Source organism: Alexandromys fortis, unplaced genomic scaffold (assembly GCF_014885135.2).
Source record: "Alexandromys fortis isolate MF-2015 unplaced genomic scaffold, M_Fortis_MF-2015_v1.1 scaffold_28, whole genome shotgun sequence".
Taxonomy (NCBI): Eukaryota; Metazoa; Chordata; class Mammalia; order Rodentia; family Cricetidae; genus Alexandromys; species Alexandromys fortis.
Genome location: NW_026067901.1, coordinates 7437587 through 7464213, shown reverse-complemented (window position 1 = coordinate 7464213; position 26627 = coordinate 7437587). Strand labels below are relative to the sequence as shown.

The 26627-nt window shown below is 40.2% G+C and overlaps 1 protein-coding gene across 10 annotated transcripts in view; it reads right to left on the bottom strand.

Moving 5' to 3' along the window:
• The window catches only part of Kif21a (kinesin family member 21A), a 113860-nt gene that overhangs the window by 5759 nt on the left and 81474 nt on the right, over nt 1-26627 (bottom strand). For 4 of the 10 annotated variants that reach the window (XM_050127905.1, XM_050127945.1, XM_050127953.1 and 1 more), the window contains exons 18-35: nt 26332-26546; nt 26071-26224; nt 25683-25877; nt 25019-25120; nt 24151-24316; nt 23655-23675; nt 20301-20361; nt 19635-19689; nt 17427-17641; nt 14030-14137; nt 12578-12706; nt 10428-10466; nt 9781-9795; nt 6019-6155; nt 4799-4979; nt 4001-4165; nt 2787-2904; nt 937-1107 (exon numbers count right to left, since the gene is read on the bottom strand). In XM_050127905.1, coding sequence (XP_049983862.1) covers nt 937-1107; nt 2787-2904; nt 4001-4165; nt 4799-4979; nt 6019-6155; nt 9781-9795; nt 10428-10466; nt 12578-12706; nt 14030-14137; nt 17427-17641; nt 19635-19689; nt 20301-20361; nt 23655-23675; nt 24151-24316; nt 25019-25120; nt 25683-25877; nt 26071-26224; nt 26332-26546 — 2247 coding nt within the window. The remainder of the gene's footprint in view (nt 1-936; nt 1108-2786; nt 2905-4000; nt 4166-4798; nt 4980-6018; nt 6156-9780; nt 9796-10427; nt 10467-12577; nt 12707-14029; nt 14138-17426; nt 17642-19634; nt 19690-20300; nt 20362-23654; nt 23676-24150; nt 24317-25018; nt 25121-25682; nt 25878-26070; nt 26225-26331; nt 26547-26627) is intronic. The other 6 variants (XM_050127880.1, XM_050127890.1, XM_050127898.1 and 3 more) reach the window with 6 other exon arrangements.

The window sequence follows — 26627 nt, the reverse complement described above, 5'->3', positions numbered from 1 at the left end:
TGTTACTTGTGCATTTTGTCTTTAGCTGCAGCCTGGAAGCAGGGAAGGGGTAGCAGCTGTAATGCATACATGCAGAGACTTGCAAACAGATTTCTCCGTTTACTAATTTCTTCCCTGATACACTGCAGCCCTGCACTCATTCTATAGGAAATGGAAGCACTGCCTACTGGACTCGAGAAGATATTCCCAGGACTGAGGAGTCTCTCAACTCCAGGTGATCTTCATGTAGCTTGGGGCAAATGTAAATGTTCTACCTCAAGGTGGTATTTAATAAAGAGATAACACAAAAATTCTCCGTCTTTCAACCTTCAGTAGTGACATGTCTTTTCTTACCAAGTGTGCATTCGTTGAATGTTTACCAACTTACCACTCTGATGGAAGTAACTTTATTGAAGATAAAGTACAGAAAATATATTTGCTATTGAAAGTGGAAAATTTAATGCAAATCTACACAACCTCCATATTCAACCTGTGAATCACAGGCCATTTGGGGAGGGGGGGTTCAAATGACCTTTCACAGAGGCTACTTAAGTCCATCAGAAAACATAGATATTTACATTACAATCCATAAACAGTAGTAAAATTACAGATATGAAGTGCAATGAAAATTTTATAATTGGGGGGTCACCACAACGTGAGTACTATATTAAAGGGTTACAGCATTAGGAAGGCTGAGAACCACTGATATAGAAGACCAATGAGATTTTTAAAGTTTGGATCTAGTTAAATTTGGTTTGTGATGTTTAAATTTATTTGCAAATTGTTTTATAATAAAGACTGTAACATTATATTGAAAAAATTTTTTAAAAATCTTTAAGAGAGACCCATGTTAAAGCAATGAGAATCTATATAGAACCCCCGTCCCCCAAGTTGTTGGACTGACTCCTGTGTGGTTTTGAAATAGTCACTTCATACCATGCAGAGTTTCTGAATTACCTGAAGAAGACCTTTCTGAGCCAAGTCCCATTTCTTGATTCCATTGTCTCTGGACCCACTGAATAGGTTATCCCCTTGAATGGTCAGTGCTTCTATGCCGTCATAATGAGGAGGCTCAAAGTTGTGGGTGGGGCTTACAGTTCCAAGAGCCCCTCCGGTCACATCAAACATCTACAAGAGAGAATCAGAAAGACAGCAGTCATCCGTGCAACTTTTAAACACACGTTTCCATGCGCCCATTCACAGGAAGACAAAGGTGCATCTAAGCGACCTGTTAGCCGCACAAACTTTGCAGGAATGACACGGAGGGACACTCCGAGCCCCATTTACACTGACTTTGTTTGAGCATCACAGCCGCAAACTTCAAGAAAAGTAATTGGATTTTTTCATGTATAAATAAGGAAATGTGATATTCAGTGCTAAAGATGTTATATATCAATGCATTTGAAGTTGAAATAATATTATGTTATTCAGTTAAAGTTAAGTAGGTTTTCAATTCCAGATTCCTTCTCCACCTTCCCAAAGGTATCCTTCAAACCTTTTCATTTTTCTCTGTCACTTGACTTAAAAGGACAACCTATGACTGAATAATATCAAAAGCAGTCAATAGGGAGATATATATATATGTATGTATATATAATAGGGAGAGATATAGGGAGAGAATATATATATATATATATATATATATATAATCTCAGTTGGTAGAGTTCTTGCCTAGTATGCATGAAACCCGGTGTCAGTCTCTGGGAATTAATAAAATTGAGTATGATGACTAATCTTGGTTGTCAACTGGACACATCTGGGAAGAAGAAACATTGGTTGAAGAATTGTCTCCATCAGATTAACATGTAGACATGTCTGTGGAGCATTTCCTAGATTTACAATTAATGTGGAAGAGCCCAGTGTAAGTGGTAGCATCCCTAGGCAGGCAAGGCTAGGCTGTATAAGAAAGGTAGCTAAACTTGAGCATTGGAGAAAACTCATAAACGGCATCCTTCTATGTTTACTACTACAGTCTCTATATCCAGGATCCTGCCTTGAGTTCCTGCCTTATATTCCCTTCATGTTGGACTGTAACCTGTAATCTAAATAAACTCTTCTTCCCCAGGTAGGCTTTGCTTAGTGTTTTACCACTGCAGCAGAGAAGCAAACTAGGCAGCTGGCATGTGATAGTATAAGTCTATCGTCCCTGCACTTGGGAGCTAGAGGCAGGAAGATTATATGTTCAAGGTTATTTTGATCACAGAGAGTTCAAAGCCCAGCCTGGACTACATAATACCCTCTCTCAAAAGAAACAAAAACAACCAAATCGGTAACTATAAATAAAGACTATGAAAACCAAAAAGCAAAGGGCAGAAAGTAGGGGAAGACATCTGGTTAAGAGAAAGTGACCTTGCAAAGGGCTGAGAGTAAGTGACTGTGGAATGCTCTCAGCCCTAAGCAGGACATCTAGGTCACACCTCCAATGACCAAGTGACATCATAGAAGAGGCGGGCAGAAAAAATCAGAGGATGGGGAGTGCTACGAAACGCTGTCTTCCATACGTGATGTGACCGGTGCACTCAAGAACTCACAGCAGCCACGGTTGACTGCTGAAGAGTGGGGCCTGCCAACGCTCCATCACGGATGAGGGGGCACACACGAGAAGGCTCCCCTCCCCAAGGAGAAAATTACAGCCAGTATTTGCAGGAGGAAGGGGAGTTCCTGTTCTCGTGCAAAACAAAACTAAGAAGCTTAATCAACCTCAATGGTCACAGGAGAAAGAAAAGAGATGTGGGACAGGGCTGAGATTTGTGAATACTTTGAACCTATCACTCAAGAAAATGCAATTCCACCTCTGTAATACACACTTTGATGTAGTGGTCCTTGGAGCCAGTGATGATTAGGTCTTGTCCATTGGAGATCTGGTCTACTGTAAGGCACATAACAGGGCCCAGGTGGCCAGTTAGCTTTCCTGTAGACTGAAACCTTCAAAGAGAAATAAAAATGACTGTTGAAAGCATTCAGAGCATAATGGAAGACTCATATAATCTATATTAGTTCATAATATTTTTTATTAATTTTCTTTTAGAATTCAGCCCTGCCTCTTGAAACCCTGGACAGAGTAACTAGAAATGACCAAATTAACATCCCAAGGTGGAAGCTGGGAAATACTTAGATCTTGTTCCGCAGCTTACCACAATTTAGGAGATAAGCAAAATTCTGAGAAATTGTAAAATGATAATGTTAATCCCTCCATGTAAACTTCAAACTAGTAAGTTCATGAACTCAGGAAAGACGCGACTAATCCCTTTAGACTCAATTTATTCAAAATACTGATTATCACTGCTTATAACATCAATGAAGCTGTCGAGGAAGTGGGGCTATTCTATTCTACACATACACACATTATACAACACAAGCACACACAGCATGTGCCTATGTGCACATATACACTGATGTGCAGCTATGTATATGGGAAAATAGGTGAGCCCTTCATTAGTCCTTATAAAGGCTGAACATGGCTAGAACTGGTATCTGACAGGTGTAAGAATGAACAACTCTACACAGGCATGGTGGTACACAGCTGTGACCTCAACCTTCAGTTGAACTATGAAGTTCGAGGCCAGCCTGAATGAAATAGCAAGACTTTTTTTTTTTTTAATGTGTGCAGTCAGTTGTCGGAGGGTAACAATGACCTTACGTGGCAGTCCTATCTTAAAACAAGCTGCTGGAATACAGCAGTGCTTTTCACTTCTAGGCTATTAATATTACAGTTCCTCAAAATGTGTTTTTCAGTCACTCTGTTAAGCTAAACCTATATTTAATCCTGCTATTAAAAAAGAACAGATTTACATTAACAAAGTAATTAAAAGAGCAGTTGTTTAAATTTTGTCAAATCACTTTTTTTCACACCACTGAATATGCAAATTGCATTGCTATTTGCAAAATAAAATACAACTGTAACAGTTTTCTAAATGGGAGCTAGAGGACATGTGGAAATTGGATCTCACGAGCATTATTGGTATTGGCATTTAGAGCTGTATTTGATATATGCAAGAGATGCATTTTCTAGAAGTTCTACCTTTTCAGGTCCCACATCCTGACAGCATTTCCAGAGGCCGCATAGAGGAAAGTGCCAGTTGGGTTTAGTGCAATCTGATTGATCTGGCTCTCTCCAGAGGGAATAGCTACTGTCCGGCTGGCACTTGCAGAACAAGCTTCTCCAAGAGTAACTTGACCTGAAGATCTAGTAAGTGAGTAATAACAAAGTAAAATAAATAATAACAAAGCAACGTAAGTCATGTTTTCTGCCACAAGCTTGGCTAGCAGCTTCCTAAATTCTCAAGACCCTGGCTGTAGACAATAGCAGGAGCCTATGTGTTCATGGCCACATTCACAGTACCTAGCACCAAGCAGGTGGTCCCACCACGAACAAGTACTGGCCAACGAAGAGAATACGTGAATAAAGGTACCAGGGAGATTCCTGTCTAAACTTTTAAAGTGTGTGTAAATCCTTCCTCAATACTAACAATACCAACAATGGTCAGTTTAGTCATTTTCCAAGGACTCATACTTATAGAAATCACTTAATTCCATGAGGTGGTAAATTGTGTGCTCAGGCATTGCCTTAGCATTTGGGAAAGGGAAACTATGAAATCCATACTTAGTGGCAGATTAATCTAGTCTGTCTGTTCCTTTTCACAATCCGGTCTTTGTTGTGCTCAACTTTTCCCTCGGTATTTTCCCAGTGAACAATCAAACATCCTCTGAGAAGTAAGTTAGTATCTTTTAAAAGCTAAAGCTCTCGTCAGCTATTTAAAACTATAATCAGTTTTATAAAAAAAAAAGCACTCTTGGTGTGTGTTTTCAAGATACTTACGTTAATGTTCGAATGCACTTTGCTGAGTCTCTGATATCCCACACCTTAATATAAGATGTTGACACCGTGAAGACCAAACTGGTATAATTGCAGTATTTTACAGATACAACGTTGTTAGGGTGAACCCCTAGTGACATAATTTCCTGTCCAGTCACAAGATTCCAAACTTTACAGGTACGATCTAAAAAAAAAAAAAAAAAAATTAAGATCAAAGCAGAAGAAATGCTGTTGATATGAAATATTTTAGGTTCTTTTAACAACAGAAATTATTTTAAACATTCCACCATGGGAACAAAACAGCAAAGCATGGTGGTCTTCTCCAACTATCTGGCATTAGGCATCACTGTACATCCCTCAATGTCTGTGGAAACTTCATAGGCAAGAGAGATAAAGTGGATCTAACCTAAGAGAGGTGTGTCTGGGGTCTGCCTTATTGTTTTAGGTTCTTATAATGTAGCAAAGGGGCTAAATAGTGCAAGATTATCGGGCAAGATTGGAGGTTTCTCAATCTGGTTGGAACTACTAGCTAAATTAAGACAGGAAAAACACTTTAGTATCTTGAGTTTCTTTATCTGTAATATGAAGCTGCAACATGTAGCTCATGGGAGCTGTTGTACTGAGACACATTTGTATCATGTCTCAGTATCTCTGACATGGTAATAAGAAACGGGGGTTGCTGCTATCTTTTTGCCACATTATATATTTTAGTGGTCTTAGATAAACTTTTATACTGTCCATTTCGAAAGCTAGAACACAGTATGCAGTAAGGGTCAATCACTGAAAGGAAGCACACTCTTACAACACTGTGTTCACAAATATAAACAGTGGTTTTACTCCCTTACCCACTAAGCAACGATTTTGTATTTTATGCAATTGAGGAAGTAAACCACCACATCAGGCTCACTTGATTTAAGTAGTCTTTTAATAATTCTGTTTTAAAGCTATTTTTAGATATATACATATGAGCATTAGATGATTGCTAGCATCTTTCATTTCTGAACTTTATTTTTAATTATGTGCATGGGTGTATATTTATGTAGAGGTATGTGCACATGAGTGCACATGCACATGAAGGCCACAAGGGGGTGCCAGATCCCCTGAAACTGGAGTTACAGGCAGTTGTGGGTGGCATAGCATGGGTTCTGGGAATAACTAAAATCCTACAGACCAGTACTACACAGTCTGAACCACCAAGCTGTCTCTCCAGCCATGGCTAGCACCTTTTGATCCGGTGAAGAGGAGATCGTCAGTAGAATCCACACAGAGCACAGCTTTCGTGTGCCCTTCAGCTATGTGAACACACTGGAGTGAAGACGGTCTGATTCCTTTGGAGGCAGGAAATGGGTTGATTATGCCCCTACGGTGGGGGGAAAAGATTGACTTCAGCATCTCTATTATGAAAGGAGGCTTATCTTTTCCTACCATTTTTTTAAAAAAGCCTTCATAAATTATTATTAATATTCTCCAGACCGTCCCCTCCATTCATTTAGTCAAAAGGAAGCTCATAAAGTGGGACATAACCGTGGTAGAGCACATATATTAACTAGGCATCCACTAGTAACTAGTTCTGCAAGCAGCGAAAGGAACTATGTACCTGGGTTTTCTTATTAACCATTTCATCCCTCTGACAACTCTTCCTTGTTATGACCAAAAGGGGGGCAGAAATGATTGGCTGAAAGCCCTGGCTTCATAGCGGGCAGCATGGAACCCTATGCCTAGAGAGAACATGCTGGAGAATGTCACACACAACTCCTGAGCTACACAGAAAGCAGTAAAAAGATGGAAAGAAGTTACAGATATCGGATGGGCAGAAAATTAAGGGAAGATGATGTTCAAGGACCAGCAACTGAAAGGGGTAGAAAAACCTTTGACGATCTCAAAGATTTTAAAGTGGAAGATGCAGGAAGCCAAGCTCCCTGGGAGCTGCTTACAGATGCTGCTTCTGCAGTGTCGGGGCTGTGCAGCCGGCCATGCGCTGGGGACTGCGAGGGTTATCAAATTACTGCCTGCCCCTAACTGGAAGGGGGTCTAAGGTAAGCTCGGAATGAAAAAGAGTGTCAGGAAGAGTGAGGACGAGAATAACCCAAGAACAGAGCAAACCAGTCACTCAAGTGCACTGCTAGTTTTTCTTCTTGCTGCGAGCTACATTAAATGTGTCTGTCTTTAAATTATTAGCATTACTATTCATAATTGTCCGAAGGAAATTCCAGTGAAGAGGGAAAAGCATTATCAGTCCTTAGAAATCACAGAGGTTAATAAACGGGAAAAACCACCTCAGACACTAACTTGTTGAGTGTCGCGTATTAAAAAACTGGGAAAATCATTATAAACACCTTTAAAAGTAAATGTTCATCAGTACTACATAACACAGGCCGGCCTCTCAGAGGGATGCCCCCTGCACGGTTATTAGGTGGTTAACAAGAGCATGTGGTGTGCACATTTTGCACTGACTCCAATAAAGTCCGAATGCCAAGCCTGTCAGAGAATGCTCTCGAGAAGAGTGAGGTGAACTGGTGCGTCACAGTGGCTGCACACCACAGAGTCGCTCTGGAAGACCTCCGGCATTCAATCAATCTTTCCCTGACCCTCAAAACAGTCATACCTTGCTAATGCAACCGATTAATTTAATAGCTGAGTAATGTCCTGTGTTGCCTGGATAACAAAACTCACCCAAACAAGAGATCATTTATATGTAGCACTAGCATAATAATTGGGTAAAATTTAAACCTAGCACTAACGTCAAAGATAGAAGAGAATTATATGAGAGAAAAACAGAACTAACTTCCAGAGAGAGGGCGGTGCCTGTTCAATACATGATCAAAGGTTAGCAATGTGTGGTCCCTGTACCAAAACTGCCTATGGCTTCTGGCAGAAGTAAACGTCTCAGCAAAATGTGCCAAGTCCATCCACATTCTGCCAGGCCACGACAGGCCTTAGCTCGAGGAGCTGTGTTTTAGGAACACTGAAGGTTGGAGTCTTTGTGAATTAAGGAAAAAAGAGAATAGAGCTGACAAGACAATAAAAGAAGGCATGCCGGAGAAAGGATGTAATTGTGAGATTGAAGTTCTAAACATTTAGAGGGTGTCACACACAAAAAAAGATACTAAATCAATTCTCATGTAACTGAAGACTTGGCTGGCAAATATATANTTTTTTTAACTTAGAGGTGAAGGAAATTCCAAGTCACTAAAAGTGACCCTTGAGATTATCTCTGGATATACAAAGACAAAGATTACGCACACATATATGCATATATAGGCATATATACATATATATTCCAATTTATCTGCTGTGTGCAAAATTCCAGATTGAAATTAATAACAATAACTTGTTTATAATATAAGAATTTATATTTTGGTGCCAGACAGTGGTGGTGCATAACTTTAATCCCAGTACTGGGGAGGCAGAGGCAGGTGGATCTCTGTGAGTTCGAGGCCAGCCTGCTCTACTAAAGCTAGTTCCAGGACAGACTCCAAAGCTACAGAGAAATCTTGTCTCGAAGAAGAAAAAAAAAAGGAATTTATATTTTTGATTGTGAGCCTAGCCTTTAATGGCTGAGCCATCTCTCCAGCCCTGTAATATAAGAATTTAAACAAATTAAACCCAGAACAGGTGAGACACTATTCTCAAAAGTATGCGTCTGCTGTTTTGAAACCCTATTGATACAAAGTGCATAGCTATGAAATAATTCCATTAAAGTTATAAGAATCGCTTCGAATATTTAAGAGGTGTTATTCTTCTGGTGAAGGCTACTACTATAACTGTATAAATAGATAAGAAATAATTGATTAAAAACTGCATCAGCAGCATAAGAGCTGCTTGGAACTCAGACACAAACCCTCCTCAGAACCCAAGTGCAATCACTTAAAAACCCAAACCCCCAGATTCTCTTCCCATGGGGCCCAGCTGTCTCCTGATACAACACCCAACATAAAGCCACCTTCCTGGAAAGCAGGAAGCTTCTGTTATTCTCACACAGTCTTTCTTGCTGCACATGGGTGTGTGGCATGCATATGCGCATGCATGTTCCCACATAAGTTGGCCTACGTGAGTGAGGGCAGGTGCAAGGGCTTCCCATGCAGATAGGCCTAGGCTGCTACTTCTCAATGTCTGCATTTTTCTAGGCCGTGTTCTACCTTGTGTGTTGAGGAAGGTGGCTCTCCAGAATTTCAGCTACTCTAGCAGGTCACCTTACTTCCTAGTGCTACCCAGGAACAGTCCTCCACACCTGCCCAGCACAGTCCTCCACACCTGCCCGGTACAGTCCTCCACACCTGCCCAGCACAGTCCTCCACACCTGCCCAGGTACAGTACTCCACACCTGCTCAGGTACAGTCCTCCACACCTGCCCAGCACAGTCCTCCACACCTGCCCAGCACAGTCCTCCACACCTGCCCAGCACAGTCCTCCACAGCTGTCCTCCACACCTGTCCAGGCATCATGTAGAATCCAAACTTTAGGCTTTCTACATCTACATCAACCACTCTATCCTCCGAGACATCTCCCCAACCCATTCTATTTTATTTCAATACCACTGGTTATTCAGTGCTCTGAAGAAAAATAATCTTATTATTCAAAATTAAAAATATTAAATATTACTAGATAATTAAATTCTGAAGAAATATAATGTCAGTTTTAACAATTAAAAATATTAAATATACACTAGATAATTAAAGTGTTCTAAAATAATCAGCATATTAGAGTTGGTAATATTTATATAATTACCCTATACCACTAAAGATGTCGGGGAAACATGGGTATGGAAAGCATACACATAAGGTGTCATTATCATATTCTAATTAAATCTCTTCACATTATTAAATATAAAAAGGCCTTTAAATCAGTTCTTTCAGTTAAATTAAAGTATATAAATTTGTACAACAATGCTGATCTGAGTGGAGAAAAAAACACTTATTTTGTCCCATGCAAACCAGTATAATAATAACACTGTGAGGCTGATCATTCTCCCTTCCCCTGCCTACCTTCTGGAAGATCTGCTGATGTTCAGAAAAATGGCCACAAAAAAAGGAAAACAAAGGGAAAATGGGGAAGAGACAAGCAGGTAAGTTTGGGAAGAGGAAGAGAGAAACAAGAAAAAATTTAGCCCTTCCCCAAATCCGTAACATGAAAAAAAATGTAATGCTATTATTTTTTAAATTTCACTTATCAGTTTAAAATTTTTAAATAAGTTCCTTTACTTTGTAATTTTGTTTTAATTTTGTCAGGGTTGTATCTTTTTTATAATTGAGTATGCTGTTATGAAATGAACTTTTTACTTCAAATTGCTAAACCAACAAGGAAACTATGTATGTTATTCTCAGACTTTGAAAGAGCAAGGCCTCCTGATGTCAACACTGGAGAAATATGATTATCTTTTACAGACAAAAAATAAGATTAAAGACAGCAACAAACAACCAGCTTCTAAGTGTTCATAAAAAGTGTTTGCTATTACTTTACAAGATATACTCACAAGACACATTAAAATTAATGTTTTATAGTATTAGTGCACTTACACGGCTTACAACAAGTTATGCATGCAATAAAAAAAAAACAGGTTTGCTTAGAATTTCTAGGAGGCGTTTAGGACATCAGTGGAAGGAAAGAACGTAGGGAGACAGGAAGAAAGTACCTGTGCACCTCCGACAAAGAGGAGTCACTTTCATCAGACCTACTGTGAAAGAGTCGTGAGGAGAAGAACAGAGATCAAAACAGGTGAAGACATCAGACTGAAAACCAACAGCGTGGGTAACAGAATCTTGTAAACACTGCCTTTGCAGCATCTGCTTTTCTGTTTGCAAACTTAGACAAAAAAAAAAAAATTAGACCCAGGTTTTCCACCGATTTTGGGGGTAAGACTATGTACCTATTACTGACCCTGAGACTCCACCTTCACTTCAAAAACTCAGGCCCTGGCAAGGAAAATTATCAAGTATCTGAACTCCATCACGACCAGGCTTCTTTTATGACTACCTGAAAGAAAAATCCCCTTTCCAGTAACTGCATGAATTTATCTTGATAGTTACTGTTTTAGATGGATGCTAATGCAGAAATTTGACAAGTACATTCTATATCTGCACAGAAAGTAAATCACTCAAATGTTTAAAGCTCATAGTTTTAACTGATTTCAACAGTAGAGAATTCTTCTGATGACGTGGTTCCTTGGTAACAACTAGTTGGGAAGACACTGTCAGCCCTGTGCTCTGTACCCAAGTCTGCAGCGAGTGTGTCTGTTAGGAACTTCGATTGTGCAGCTTTCCTGGGGAGAATGGGGAAGGTAACGGTGGCATGGAATGTAAGAACTGAACTGTGAGATCTGCATGTCACAGATGAAATACGACAGTCTCCAAACAGGACCCCAAAGGAAGAAAGACAGGGAAGTTTTCCAAAGTGCAAATACAGTTGACTCAATGTATCCCTTATGGGATTACAACAGCAAGATTAGTGCAGTCCGTAAAACATATGATTCACAAAATAGCAAACTATGATGAGATTATCAAGATTATTAAGACTGGCAGATAAACAATTTGAGACAGGTTCTTGATCTGTAGCTCAGACTGTTCTGAAACTCACTACGTAGCCCAGTCTGGCCTTGAACATGTAGGTCCCCACCCTACTTCAGTGTCTAAGGTGCTGGGTGACACGTGTGAGCCACCATACCCACCTTGTGACAGAAAAGATTAAAACTACTGTGAATGAAAAATAAACAAAAATGAAGCAACTGTTCACATACTAGTGAAAATGGACTTTGAGCGTCCTACCTTCCTCAGGTCATGGAACACATTAATAACAGTAAGGACTGTTTTGTTTAATAGGATATTTACCTTTCTAGATCAATTTGAAGAGCATGTCATCTACTGAATATATAAAAGGTTAATGAAGAATATATAAATAGCTGATGTATGAATTAAGCAGATTAAAAATGATTTCCAAGTGATGAGTGTAATTACATTTATAGAGCCATTTAATACAATCTACGTGTATTAGACAGATCTTTTAAATGGCATCCTATAAATCTCAGAGCTGTTACGTGCGGGGAGATGACAGCACAGGAAGCCAGCGGCTGAGGCTGGGGGGAGGGAGGTCAAGTGCATGCGCTCGCAGAAGTGTTATTCATACCCTAAAGCAGACAAGCCAGGGTTCCTGTCTATATTATGACAGTCATATTAGTATTGAATTTTTAGAAGAAAGATTCTAGCTCAATACGGGATACTTTTTCGCTTCTGAGTTAGTGAAAATTATATTTTCCACCTCCTAGCCTCTCCCCTCAACTGGCTTCCAGTCCTACATCCTCTCTCCATCGGGCGGCAGTTTGTTGCAGTGACAGAGTCAGTGAAATTTGTGGTAGATTTATCTGGAGCCACCGAGGAGCAGGAGCATGTGGTCTTTGTAAGTTGTCTTAAATACAAACAGTGAAACATTTGCCACTTTTTGGTGTAGTCTATCATGGTCCGATGCCTGTGTGAGCTTATAGAAGCCGGAAAATCCAAAGTCGTTTTAACACCTAATGCTCAAAGATCCTACTTGACTCCTACCAGAATAGGAGAGATCAGAACAGAGAGCACAGCCGTGCACAGCTACTGCAGGGAGCAATCTTCAGCAGGAAAATAATCTCTTAAGTTTGCCTACATGGTTCCTTTTGGTTTAAAAATACAAAAATACGGCAAGAGTTTACTATTCAGACTCCGCCTCCCAGACAGAAAGGGCGAACGGTCCACACAGACTGTTGTGGGAGATGCGGAGTCCTGGGTGGAGAAGCCAGGGCTCACTTCCGTGACTTACTTATCCTGCTGAACTGACGTGTTTCCCTGAGAAACAGTAAGACGATTAAACACGTTCAGTTCGTTACGGGGCCGGCTTGGTGGGGAGGAAGGAGGTGAGAGACTAGCCTCGGAAGCACCAGAATCCGAGCTACAAGAAAAAAGAACATTAAACAGGTGGCTTTAGTTGGTTATGCTTTGTTAGGAAAGTTCTAGAAACATGCTTTATAAAAAAGATTTTTTATTAGAGGACTCCTTCTTTTCTTCCTCTCTTATTTATTTTTTTTTGAGATCTTGCTTTCTGAATAATTTAAAAAATAATTTTACCAGATTTTGTCACATTGGTCACAAGATGGCACTGTAGAAAAAGAGTCTGCCAAGTGAGATCCAAAATCCACATCTACAAGGCAAGCCCAACTTAATTATAAATCTAGACAAAACTGAGAGCTATTGCTTGCTTTGCAGGAGAAGCGGCAGGCCCAAAGGACTCAGGAGCAATTTGCCTTACCAGTTGACTTTTAAATAATTTATTTTCTCCAGGCTACCATTTTTGAATGATTCCTGAGACACTGGATTCAATAATTACGGCAGATTACTTCTTTGAAACTATAAAAAGCAAGGATGAATAGAAGGATAGTCAGTATGCCAATTAAGTCAGCTCTACTGATGGCCAGTGGAGAAGATGTGTGTGTTATTTCTTTGCACCAGGGAGCAGAGCGGTAGTATAAGACTGTCCACTACGGGGCAGACAATCTATGAACATGTGTTTATGTTAAAGGAAATAGTACACTAGTGTTTACTGGTTTTAAAAGGCAAATGGGCATGAGTGTTCTTTGCCATTGACACACCTGCCCCAGCATTTTATATAAATGAGGAAGCAGGGTGGTGGCAGAAATTGGGGTGCTTTTACATAATGTCTTACTTATTTAATCCGTTTAGCGTCTACAGGTTGTGGTGAAGCAGCTTCTAAGCACCCACGGAAGGGGTCAGCAGACTGCACTCTGCACTGCTACTTAAACCCTCACAGAACATTAAAGAGATGCTTGAGGATGATATCAACAGTCCAAATGTGAGTCGCAAGAAAACGACCTACATGCCACACCTGATGATGTGACCACTCAAGGGGGAAGGTCAAATTAGCTTCAGAGGAGAGGCTAAGTTAATTTTGAGCTTTTATAGAAGACCATTTGCAACAGAAGCTTGATAACTTTTAGTTCAAATGCAGAGGAACCCTTTCAAGGGCTTTATGAAAATAACTGAAAACCGTTAGTGACATGAACGGGGAGACACGTGCTCAAGTGTATTGAAAGTGTGTGTGTGATCATAAAGCCGGAAACCACTCAGCCAAGCCAATAGTTCACTTAATTGTCTGAGAAACAGGTCACAAGCAAATAGCAACTTGCAGCTGCCCCTCAGCGCCTGCTGCAGGGGACCTGCAGCCTTCTGAGTACAGAAAAGAGCGTTAGGAACTTACTGTTTATGCTCCTTGGCCTTGGGTTTCTCGGCTTTCTCGTATGCCTTTCTCCTTGCTACAGGGGAAGGCTCTGGCATTTTTTTTTCTGATAGAGATGGCTGTCTGGAACTAAAATAGGAAAACATTTTAATTATTTTTCTTATTATTAATATTTTTTAAGTTTAAAAACTTTGGCAGCTAATCTAATCTAAAAGTTCCAAACTTATTTTGGGGGGGCGGAAAATAAAAGTAGGATAAGAAAATAATACATGACTTATTTTTAGTGGATAGAAGCCTAATAATCACAAACTTTTTAAGTTACAATTTCATTAATTACATGTGTTTATTTTTTAATGTAAAAAAATGCGACTGCCAGACAAACAAAATAAATATTTTAAGTATCCAAATTTTATTGGAAACTGTTTGATCTAAGGGAAAATTATCTTAAAAATTTTGCAAGAAAAAAAGCTACCAGGCAATGAGAAGTAATACAATCTAATAAATAAACATTAAAAAGTGGCTATAAGCCACGTGGTTATAACATAGCAATGTAAGTAATAACACAAGCCAAGAACGACAACTATTTTTACTGAACTAGATTTAGTCATCGATTAGTCATTTTCTATGTTTTAGTAATAAAACATTCTTGTCATTAACTTTAAGTAGTAAAAGTTAGGTGTGGTGGCTCGAGTCATTAATCCCAGCACTTAAGAGACTGAGGGACCAGGATGTTTAAGTAAAATCTGAAGTCCACACCCATAAAACAAGCCAAATTCAAAATTATATAACTTAAGAGTTTAAACCAAACCGCTCACTTTACAGGTAAGGCAGCAGACTTAATAATCTTGAGAACAATCTTAAATTCTTTCTTTTCGCTAGTCCCCTGTTTCTCAATTATTCTTGAGATATTGAGTTCAATAGAGACAGGGGATTATATTTCTGGATCCTGGGGTCCAGTGAATGAGACCATATGTCAGAAACTTTTTAAAATTAAACACATGGAGTAGCTGATGAATAATTAAAACTTAAAGATATGAGTTTTGTGGATGCAATGATGAATATTACCATTCTCTGCAAGGAACACTGCTTAAAAACCATGGAAAGGGTTTGCAAGCGATATTCAAAGGTGGAAACTACGTGTGACTGAAGAAACCATATTTCAGCAATTTCACCCTGTGCACAAGATAAGGGAATGAAAGCAGTGTGGTAGGAGCTACGGGTACGCCTGAGCCAAGCGCAAACCTTCGGTCTGTGAGGACCTGGACCTGACAAGGTGACGCAGGTATGAAATCTTAGCACTTGGAAGGTGGAGGCGTTAGCCCTGACTACGTAGTGACTTTGGTGCCAGCCTAGGCTCCGTGAGACTGCCTCCAACAAGGAAAGGAAGTGTCAGGAATTATAAATTTAGCCCTCTAAGTTCATGAAAACTTAGAGGCAAATTGTGTGAAGAAGCAAAGTCTAAGAGACATTTTCCATAATATGTCATAAAGGATACACTTATAAATCAATATATTACCTGAACATGGATTCCAGGCCACAGCCTTAGTCTTGAGGTTCCTAAAGTGCCTGTCATAAGGCGGACTACAGCTGAGCACACACAAGGCCCCGACAGTCCCTTATCTGTGCCACTATCCTGTCTCAGCACTGAGGCCATGGCTACGCTGGTTAGCAGCTTCCAGTATTAATCACATAAGCTCCTTAAGCACATGCAAGCAAATTCTATCATTAAAATTAATTCTGCAACTAAAGGTAGACGGGACTGACACATGGAAGATAATGGAGACGCCGTCATGAAATGAAGAATATTATGGGAAACAGACATGGACAGCAAGTTCATTACTTGGGTATTATCTGTAGAGTTGCTTATTTGCATTCTGCTTTAGGGGCAATATTCTCATATCCATATATTCATATCAGAAACCATTTGCTAGATTATAACTTGAGAGTTAGTTTGCAAAAACACTACTGAAGAATCCTTACAAGTGAGGGGCTGAAGAAATGGCTCAGTGGGGAAGAGCACTTGCTGCTTTTTAAAGGGACCCAGGTTCAAGACCCAGCACCCACTGTGGTTCACAGCAGTCTGCAATTCCAGTTCCAGGGTATCAGATACTATTTTCTGACCTCCACGGGCATGAGGCCCACACGTGCAAAAGACTCAGATCCATAAATAATAAATAAAAATCTAAAAGGTAATGTTTAAAAAAGAAACACACCACACACACACATGCACACACACGCACGCACGTACACATGCACGCACTCAGGCTCACTAACAAAAACAGGGAAATTATGAACACATACTATCCAGTGCAGGGAAGTCTCTCTTTGTTCTCAAAACAGAAAATGAGAGTGCCATGGGGCACTTGTTGTGATAGAAGAGGAGCTTTGTTGTTACAACTGCAGCTCCTCACTGTGAAGTTCTTTGTATGGGCATTGGCCCCGACACACAGTGAGCTTCAAGGTGAAAGGTTGGGGGGAGGGAGTGGTAGTGTACATCTTTCATATCAGGACTCAGGAGCCAGGGGGCAGTCTGCTTTACACAGTGAGCCCCTAGCTCAAAAACAAAACAACAAACTAAACTAAAATAGGAAAACCTGAAAGGCACAAAGTTTATAATTAGTTTTAGCCTTTTTCCTGAAAGGGGTCAGCAATGATTTATTATCCTACCAGGTTATTAGAACCAGATCCTAGATAACCCGGAGTAAACTTGAGTCTTAAAAGCTTATATTGACATGTAATTATTTTTTTTTTGTATAACTTTAGCCTAATGGAAGTGTTTCTAAATAAACTGTGCCTATAATCATTACTCAGAAAATGGTATTGCCCTTAGAGCGATCCTAAAACTTAGAGATTAAAGTCAAAAGATAACATTGAATCTTAATTTATTTTGATTTTCCGGATCACTAGGGTTAGGGTGAAAAACTTCCTTTTGCGGGGAAAGTATTTCCCACACAAACATGAGAGAATTTGGATGCCTAGCACCTACATAAAAAACAGGAGACTGTGCTAGCCCTCCTGTAATCCCAGCCAAGTGCAGGCAGAGAAAGGGAGTTCCAGGAGCAAGCTTGCTGGCCTGGAGAGAGAATTCTGGGTTTGGCAAAAGACCATGCCTCAGTATGTACATTCAGAGCCTGACACCTAACATCAGCTTTAGAGCCCTGCCCATACAGAACACACACACACACACACACACACACACACACACACATACATACACACACACACACACACACACACACACACACAGCACTTATTCATACACAAACAAAAATTGGGGCCAGCAACACCTAACAGAAATTGCTTTGAAAACCAGAGACTGATTATTTTTCAACAGAAATAAGAAATTAGAAACATGCATATTAATAAACAAAACAAAAAGCCAAAAGGAAGGGAGTTAGTAGAGCCAGGTCAGACTTACATGCTGCCTATCTTAGAAGGTAAGCCAGATGGGGGAAGAAGCTCTTTGTCCCTAGCAGAAGGACCACTGGTCTCTGTATGCATTCCAATCTCTTGCCCTTCTGCAACAGGTGTAAGAGAACCCGGCAAGGAGGCCTCTCCTGCACTAGTGTCTGAGGCTAGTTCACTGCTATCTGCATACAGCAACTCCATCTGAGTGGTGGTTCTCCTTCGCGCCTAGAGATGGAAAGAGAAGCAATCAGGGCCAGATTTTTGCACAGAACTTGATTAGGGAACAGAGATTTTTTTTTAATTAGTCTACAATAGATAAAAACATTATGTACATCTTTTCCTTGCAGGCATGAAGCTTAAGAGACGGCTCAGCAGTTAAGAGCACTGCCTGTTCTTCCAAAGGTCCTGAGTTCAATTCCTAGTAACCACATGGTGGCTCATAACCATCTGTAATGAGATCTGGTGCCACCTTGAGGAAGAGGCCTGGACAGTCATCCTCATCAACTTAGACCACGAAACCCAATATGGACAAGTTCAATAGAACCGCCCTGTACAGGCTGCCTACGTATGCTTCAGCACTGCCAGGCATAAATTTCAAAGAGTTCAAAATGTCAAAGACAGCATGTGTGATAGTGACAAGGCAGAGTCATAGCCAGACAAGACCTTCCAAGGCCACAGTAATGACCAGCATTTGGATTGCACATATGTGCCAGGGGCATTTTTAAATGCTGTGATGTCCACAGTGGAGAGGCAACTTATTCACAAGAGAGGACAAGAAAGCACAGGGATGCTGGACATCTCTCTGTGGTAACTCAAACAGAAGTGACAAAGTCAGCCGAAGGTGAGTCAAAGGCCACTAACACCCCTGTGCTGTCCAGCCACAAGTGACCAGCTCCCTCAGCATGTAACTGCTTTAAAGAGAGAAAGACAAGGGAATGAAGAAAGGAAGTGGAAAGGAATTAAGCCAAGGGAAAATCCATTGCAGTGAAGTTCAGCTAAACTCTAACATTGCTTAACTTTAAATGCTTTGTTAATACAAATTTTTCATTTTTATTTTCAGTGAGTTTTTTTCTAATATCCTAAATAATGAGTTTACGCTCCTCATCGGAAAATTCACTATGTTGTATTCTGCTGTTTATATTCTATGTCGTTAACACAGCACTGCTGTGGGCATTATTAAAATCATGAAATGACTTCACTATTCAAAGGAAAAAAAGGAAATGAGTCCTATGTCGTATCTTTCCAGTTCGGAAGCAGCAAGTAAAAGACAAGCTTTGGTGATTTGAAATGAGAAAGCCCTGGGGACACCTTTTACCCTCTTGGTTCTTCCCACCATACAGGTGGGAAGGCAGAGAGCCCTTCTCCGGGCAAATTCATAACCACAGTGGATTGTTGTGTGGCCCTCACTTCCCAAGTCTCTTGGGCATCTCACGTAGGCTCGTTGAATAGGCTAGGCTTTCACAGAGCCTAAAACAGGAAACCCTGCGAGATTCTATCTGCTTTCAAACCACCAAAAAAAAAAAAAAAAAATCTGAGTTTTGGTAGCTTGTTTGATCATTCAGAACAAAATACAAACTATATACTGGAAAGCAAGTATTTCAAGACCATACAAAAATCTACAGATGTATTTTCACCAGTCTCATGAGTATTTTTCTAAAAAATGAAAGAAAGAAAGAAAGAAAGAAAGAAATTTTACACTAAAAATCAATATTTAAGACTTATCATGGGGAAAATGGAGGATCTGATAGCCTTGGGCTGATATTCCTACAAAAAAAGAAAACTGATCAACACTTACTGGTGTTTATTGCTGAGCTAGGGCATGGTTCCTAACTCCCTCTCCCTAAATTTCTATTTTAAATAATCTCAGAATACTTAACAAGGAAGAAACACTTAAAAAAAAAAACAGTGCTAGAGTTTCACAAATCGTCACTTAAGTGACTGATACTCACACCACTGTAGAGTTTACTACTTCACTAACCAATTGTTAAGACTCTGCTTCCATTCTACATTGGATCATGCTAGTAAACCCTAAGTCTCAAGTGAGAAGTTTTTAAATTTTTTTTGAATTATTCCTTATAGAGAAGATAAAATTAGTTCCTGAAGGACGAGAGAAGTTGGGCTTCCGCTCTACTGAGAGCCAGACAGGAAGCCGAGCAGTTCACTCGTGAGGTAGAGAACAATGGGAAAACAGTTGCCTGACATTTGCGATTTTCCTTACCTTGTTCTTTGATTTCACTTCACCACAGAGCTTCATGAGGTCTGAAGACAGCGTGCTGCATATAAATAAGGACCAATTAAGAGATTAAATTCAAAGTTACTACACAGAACTGCATGTCCTTTATGTGTACAACTATGAAAAAAATTAAGTCTGTGGAAAACACAGAAAGGTAACATTTGAAATTCAGATAGATTTATTAAAAATTAATCCATTTTTCTTCCTTATATATTTTATTTTGAAATTTATGACAGGCATGTCTTTGGTTTTCATATTACTGTTCCTAGGGCTATTATTGACCATAAAATTAAAAATTATTTCTATTTTAAGGTAATTGCTTAATGCAGTAAGGGTTGAGTGTTAACAGTCTTATATGATGGCCTGGAGACATGGCTCAATGGTTAAGAACATTTACTGCTCTTATAGAGCATCTGAGTTCGTTCCCAGCACCACAATGAGTGGCTCACAGTGGCCTGTAGCTCCAGTTCCAGGGCATCCAATACCCTCTTGTGACCTCTGCAGGCTCCTACACTCATGTGTGCAAATCTCCACAGATATACACAAACATACAAAATTAAATACACAAATACACATAGTTAAAATGAGAGAAAATCATAAAAGAGAACACTACGGAAGTAAGCCAAGTGTGGCGGCCTCTGCAGCTCTTACCTCCCCTCCGACCCTGGACTTTGTAAAGGTGCCTCTTCATCACTACTGTCCTCTTCATTTTCTACAAAGAAGGGAAAAAACCCCAAGTGTTGCTCAAGTTGGATGGGGACCTCATCCCCAGGCTAGACATACACACATCAGCTCAGCGTCTCAACACCGGCACTTTGGTGTGGATTTCTAAATCAAAATAGACTGTAGAAAAAATACTTCTAAGATGCGCCTTTGTTTGCATGTGTTAGGATGAGGAGAAATGTACGGAACGTACAGGAAAATCATGAGTTTGAACGGTGAAACATGGAAAAACGGTATTCAGAGAATGGGGATTCGGTTATATATTTACCCGATGAGTACACACCTTTACTTTACATGAATACTTTTTGTATACCGGTCCTATTCAAACACACAGATTCAGTGATGAAAAACAAAAGCTCACACAAAGGCTGCACCAGCACACTTGGCCATCACTAGCCTCCTGAACACATAAACATTCTAATACTGTACCAATTATACAAGCTTAGTAAGGTACCTTCCCCATCTCAAAATTTCGAGTAGAAAGAGCATATATGAAGATATTCAGATGTCACACAACAGCATGCATGTCATCCACAGGGACACGGAAGACAACGACAGCAGGTGTGCATGCAACAGCTGTGCCAACTACTGTAAAAACTGCCACATCAGCAAAAACTGTAGCAGGCAAGGAAAAACAGAAATAACTAGGAAATCGGCAGCTTGAGACCGCTACAAACATAAACTAGTTAACTATCAGCCATCCCCTAACACATGTGCAGGGTTTTAAAACTCCCATTTTATAACAAAGTCATTCACAAATCAAAATAATGTCATGATGTAATTTAAGTATATAATGTACGGCGTTCACACATTTACAATGTATAAGTATACTATGGACACGGATCAACTAATTCCTTCCTCTCTTCTAATGTTCCCTTCCTTCAACCACCGTGTACACACCTTGGAGAAAGTTTAGTAAAGACTGGAAATAATATCTGAAATGTAACCAAGTCTAGGATTCAGGGAGGGGAAGGAAATGGTGGTCTTGAAGACAATATGCATCTCAAACCCTTTTCTTCAAAAGAGTCCTCTGTTTGAGGACTTAATCCTCAAACACAATATTAAGTGGTTAGGATAGTTGAATTAGTTAATAATATAAAATTGGGGTTATAAAAAGAAATGGCGAGGTATGGCACTTTCGAATGAGAACTATCCCTTACAGGCTTGAGTATCTCTGACACTTGGTCCGCAGGTGGTGGAGCTGGATGGCGTCGCAGTACTGCCTTGTGGGCAGAAGAATGTCCCTGTGGGTGGGCTTGGGGCATTTACAGCCTTGTCCCGCCCCTTTTCCAGTTTGCTCTCTCTGCTTGGTGTTTGCACTTGGATGTGATTTCCTACCCTTTTCCTTACAGACAGTGGGGGAAATGAATAAAACTAGAGACATTAGGCAGAAGTTCAAACTCAGTTTTAAAGAATACTTAACTCCTACTTATGAATATAGGCCTTCCAGAGGGACAACTTATGCTTTGTATATACACAACATGGTCAGAGCCAAGAGAACCCCACCCCAGCTGGTCACCAATTTAGATACATCTTCCAAACTGAAACCAATGTGAAGTACTTGCTCTGGGGAGCTAGCACACAGTCCTTAGCGCGAGCACAAGCCCATCAGATGCGCTTCTCACCGAGCAGCACTCAGATTCAGGCAGACACAGAACTCCCAGGTGTTCTGCTCGCCCGTACCAGGGTAGAGACTTTGCCATCTAACCTCCCTGGAAGTGAAGCAAATGTTTGTGCGTTTCCACCAGTTCTTATTAAGTTTTTATATAAAAGGGATATGTTGGCATTCAGAAGTCGCATATGAAACAGAACTAATACAGAAGCCCTGTGGCTTCTTCCTGTAGAAACACCTACTTGCTAACCTATACACACCTTGGCTAACTTCCAAAACACCAACTCTCCCAGTATCCCTGGTCAACGGCAAACTAATAAAGGATGCTCACGAAGTCTAAACTACACAAACAATGGTTGATGCTGACTAAGTGCTTTCTGTATGGGGGCCTAGAATCTGGTACAAGTTAGGCACATGTACTAAAGACCCTTGGCCCCAACAGGAACCTTGGGAGGTGATAACTGTCCAGTACATTTCCCTGGCTCAGCCTGCTGTGTTTGGTTTCTTGGGCTTGCACTCTCTATGGTCTCTCAGGGACGGAAGCAAACAAAGGAACTTGAACGTGGCCTCCTGTGGGCTCGTCTGTGTGTTTCCCTTATACTACAGCTGTAAGTTCTTATAATTCTCAATAAATCTTAACCACAAATACAACTATATGCTAAGTTCCATGAGTCTCCTAGAAAATCTGTAGTAGAATAGGGGTACAGTAGAATATATGCCCCTAATAAAGATAGGAATAACATGAGAAAAGCGAAAATGTTCCTCAAAATCTGTAGGATCGTTAAGTGTAGTAAGGGGTGGTGATCCCGCTTTAGCCTCTAACGTTAAGTTTCACTATTATAAACCATGTACTTTTCCTGCAGAGCACTGATCTGCTGGTACACTCCTTAGCTGTGTGACCCCTCATCCTCTTTTTGTTTTATACACCAGCTCAAATCCCATACCCTCCCATATCTGCAGAGATGGCTCAGAGGTTAAGAGCACAGGTTGTTATTCCAGAGGTTCTGAGTTCAATTCCCAGCAAAATCATGGTGGTTCACAACCATCCACGAGATCTAGTGCCCTCTTCTGGCATGCAGGAAGAATACTACACATAATAAGTAAATAAATCTTTTTTTTAAGAAAAAACCTTCTATGTGCAATGATCTCTATAGTCTCTTCTACATTGAAAATATGATGCCTATGATTATAACCACAATATTAGTGTGCTCAAAGTCCTTGTATTTTATTCCATTTATAAAAATATATATTATTAATTTTCTTTTTTGAAGGAATAGATAAGACTATATACTAAAGAAAGTTATTTATGAAGTTAAAACAATGGATGCAAGTTAATATATATATATTTTTAAAAAATTAAAAAGGAAAATAGACTGCATGTTTTCCTGTAAGAGAGAAAGCATTCAGAGAACATAGCTAATCCCACAATTGAGCTCAAATGATGGTTAGCTTAAGCCCACCTCTTTAAACATCTAGGGATTTCAAAATCACGAATGTTTAACACAAAGATTTAGTGGGTTTTGGTTTTTTAATCATGAATATGTTTCAAAGAAGGTCATGCAGAAACAGTGGCTACCAAGGAAACGCTGTGAGCTATGCGGCACAATTAGTGCACAGGACAATTAGTGACTCATGCAGCTGTCGACACACAGAAAGCTAAACATACTCACCTGGTGGGGCGCTATCTAGATCTGGATAAACAACAGCAGGAGGAAACAAAAAGCAATACTCCAATCAAAACAGATCCAACGTTAAAAGTCTCACATAGCACAAGATCACGCTCCGATGTTAAGATACACGGAACAGGTGCCATAACAAACACAGATGCATTTTAGCGCAGTTGGGTATGCGGCGTAAAGGGAATGAGACTTGGTTAATCTTCTAAGTCATTTAAATAACCAATTCAGAAACTTTCCTTGTCTCCTTTATCCAGAAAAGCCAATGGTTTAATAAGGTTAAGTAACCTTAAGTCATTTTCTTGGAATGACAGTAACTACTTTCCCCCGAAATTACATACACATGCAAATTAAAGTAAGAATATTTATTAAAAATCTAAGTAAGTATAGCATCTATTCAAACAAGCCATAGAGGAAAGAGATATAGATACAATGTCCAAAGAGCAAAGCCACCATGCAAGTCATCGACGTAAAATTGAATCCAAATTACCTTGCAAAGCATGGCCTAGTAAGGCATCCAGCTCAGGGTTTAACTCCGCCTTCTCCTTTAACATGTGGAATAAGAGCTGGTTTTGTGTAGCACTGGTGATTTCGGTTTGCTTGAGTCGACCTTCAAGGACTTTAATCTGAGCCTCTTTCTGGGCAGCCTGAAGACCCTGAAACAACCAGAAAAGCAAACTCTTACATCCTAGAAATCAAAGCCCACTACATTAAAATGCTTAGGATGCTAACTGTGATATCAGACAGACCTTAATGCAAACCAGCTCCTCTGCTTGCTTTGTTAATAGGTCTCAGAGCAGTTTCCCTGTCTGAAATAGCATCCTCCCGACCCTCAGTTCCTGGGTGAAGAGCTATGAATCAAGACATCCTTGGCTGGAATGTGGCAAGGATGAAGTGTGAGAAGGTGGTGTAAGAAGGGTCTAATGCAGGTCCAGCATGGGGAGCAAGTGGGTGACTCAGCTGTCACCGCCTTCAGCAACTGGGAGTTAAGTGTCTGACCAGTGACAAATTAGGCTTACATTCAAAGGAGTAGGGTGGTATTTCTCCAATCTGATTTTCTTTTGAGGTGTACAGAGCTAGCAGCAAGCCAGTTGTGATACAAAATCTGTTTTCCCTGAAAATCTTTTGTTAAAATAAAACAGGCTTTATTTCTTCTTCGTTTATTTGTTCTAATATACAGAGCCAGTAAAACCAATACAGATGCTCATAACATTTTACGTAGCTCTAAAGAAAAATATTTTATTTTTCAGTTAAGAATTTTATTGCACTCTATTTTCACTAAGAGGAGGGTGACTGGAAGAAGATATTCAAAACCAAAATGGTCAAAATGTAGGCTTTTGAGAAGAGTTAAATCTCACCTTATTGATGCCCATTGACAAAAAGTGATCCAGCAGGTATCTGGCTTCAGTAAGGGTACAGGCATTAATGACAGCAGTGACATCCAATGTCTCACCTTCTTCCTACAGCAAACCAGTGGGGAATGATCATTATTTAATCTGGATTTATTTAAACAGAAGACAACAGGCTATGGAATTGTCTTGACAGTATGAATAAATCAATAACCTACTCAGGAAAATATTACATGATTCTCACAATAAACATGTGGCCCAGTCAAAAGTAGACATGAACAGCTAAAAATTCAATGCAAGACATAATAAACGATGCATGTATAATATAAGAACATCACAAGGTCAGAATAGAAATCAGGAGAGTAGACTATCTGTTCTATGTATAAAACCTAAGAATCAGATTAAACCAATAAATAGAAAATGACAGAATATAAAACTCAACGTGTTCTTAAAGATATATAAGACAAAAGTTCTTCTCCTTAAGGTATTAAATAGCTTTACAATCCTGAGCATCATATCTACTCATACTTCTAGCATCTGGTAAAGGCAGGAGGATCAGAAATTGAAGGACATCTTTATTTACACACAGAGAGTCTGAGGACAGCCAAAGCGAGAGACCTTCTCCCATGAACAAGGAAAAACAAGAATAAAAGCTTTCTTTTACAGTACACACCTTTGCCTCCTCCATCTGCATGATGTTAGCTTGGCAGTCGGCAATACTGTCATTGATGTAGTCTATATTTGCAGTCAGGGACTCCACCTCCTCGCTGATGCTACCCACGTTTTTATCTCCCTCTCCACTCTCTTTCACTATCTTCTCTCTCCGTTTTGAAAGTTTCTCTCGCCTTTTTGTGAGTTCTTCCCGTTGCTACGAGAAAAGGAAAAAAAAATCAAAGAAACCCATACCGGAATTAAGAAAATTTTAAGAAAACTCACACACAGTGCAGTCAAGACAAAAATGACACCATAGAAGCAGACAGTGCTTCCACGAACAAGTATGGACGAGCAAGACTACCAGCCAGCTAAGGAGAGAAGGTCTAGTTTCTATCTCTCTCCCATACCCTGAGGAGTCTGTTCATGTCGGCCTCCATGTTGGAAATGGTCATTTTCTGCATGATGATGTCAGTGACCCGGCGTTCAAGCAGCTGCCATTTCATGCGGGCTGTCTTGGAAGTGAACACCCGGCCAGTCAATCCCTTCCTCTGATATTTATTCCTGTAATCAATTACAAAGACAAATATAACTACTCATGACCTATTTACATAGCATTCAATATGAACGCACACAAGGACCTCATCAGGGCAATTCAAAATCAGCAGGACCTGGTTCCGTTTGTTGTAGGTGTTGGTAACGCCTGGACCCTTGCCACAGGAATCCTCATTTTCTGCTGGGTGCCTGCCCTGGATGCATCTGCTTCCCCTGCAGCTGCACTGGAACCTGTGTCCTGGACAGGGCTGTCAGACGAGCTCAGCTTCCGAGTGACCTTCCCAGCTACTTTATCAGACATGGGCCTTACTTGCCGACGGAGAGCTGTCACCTGGAACAGCACCAGAGGTTGGTCTAGGCTCTGTCTGTAGAAATGTGTGTTACAGAGACTGGGTAGAGTGGTAGGGGATTT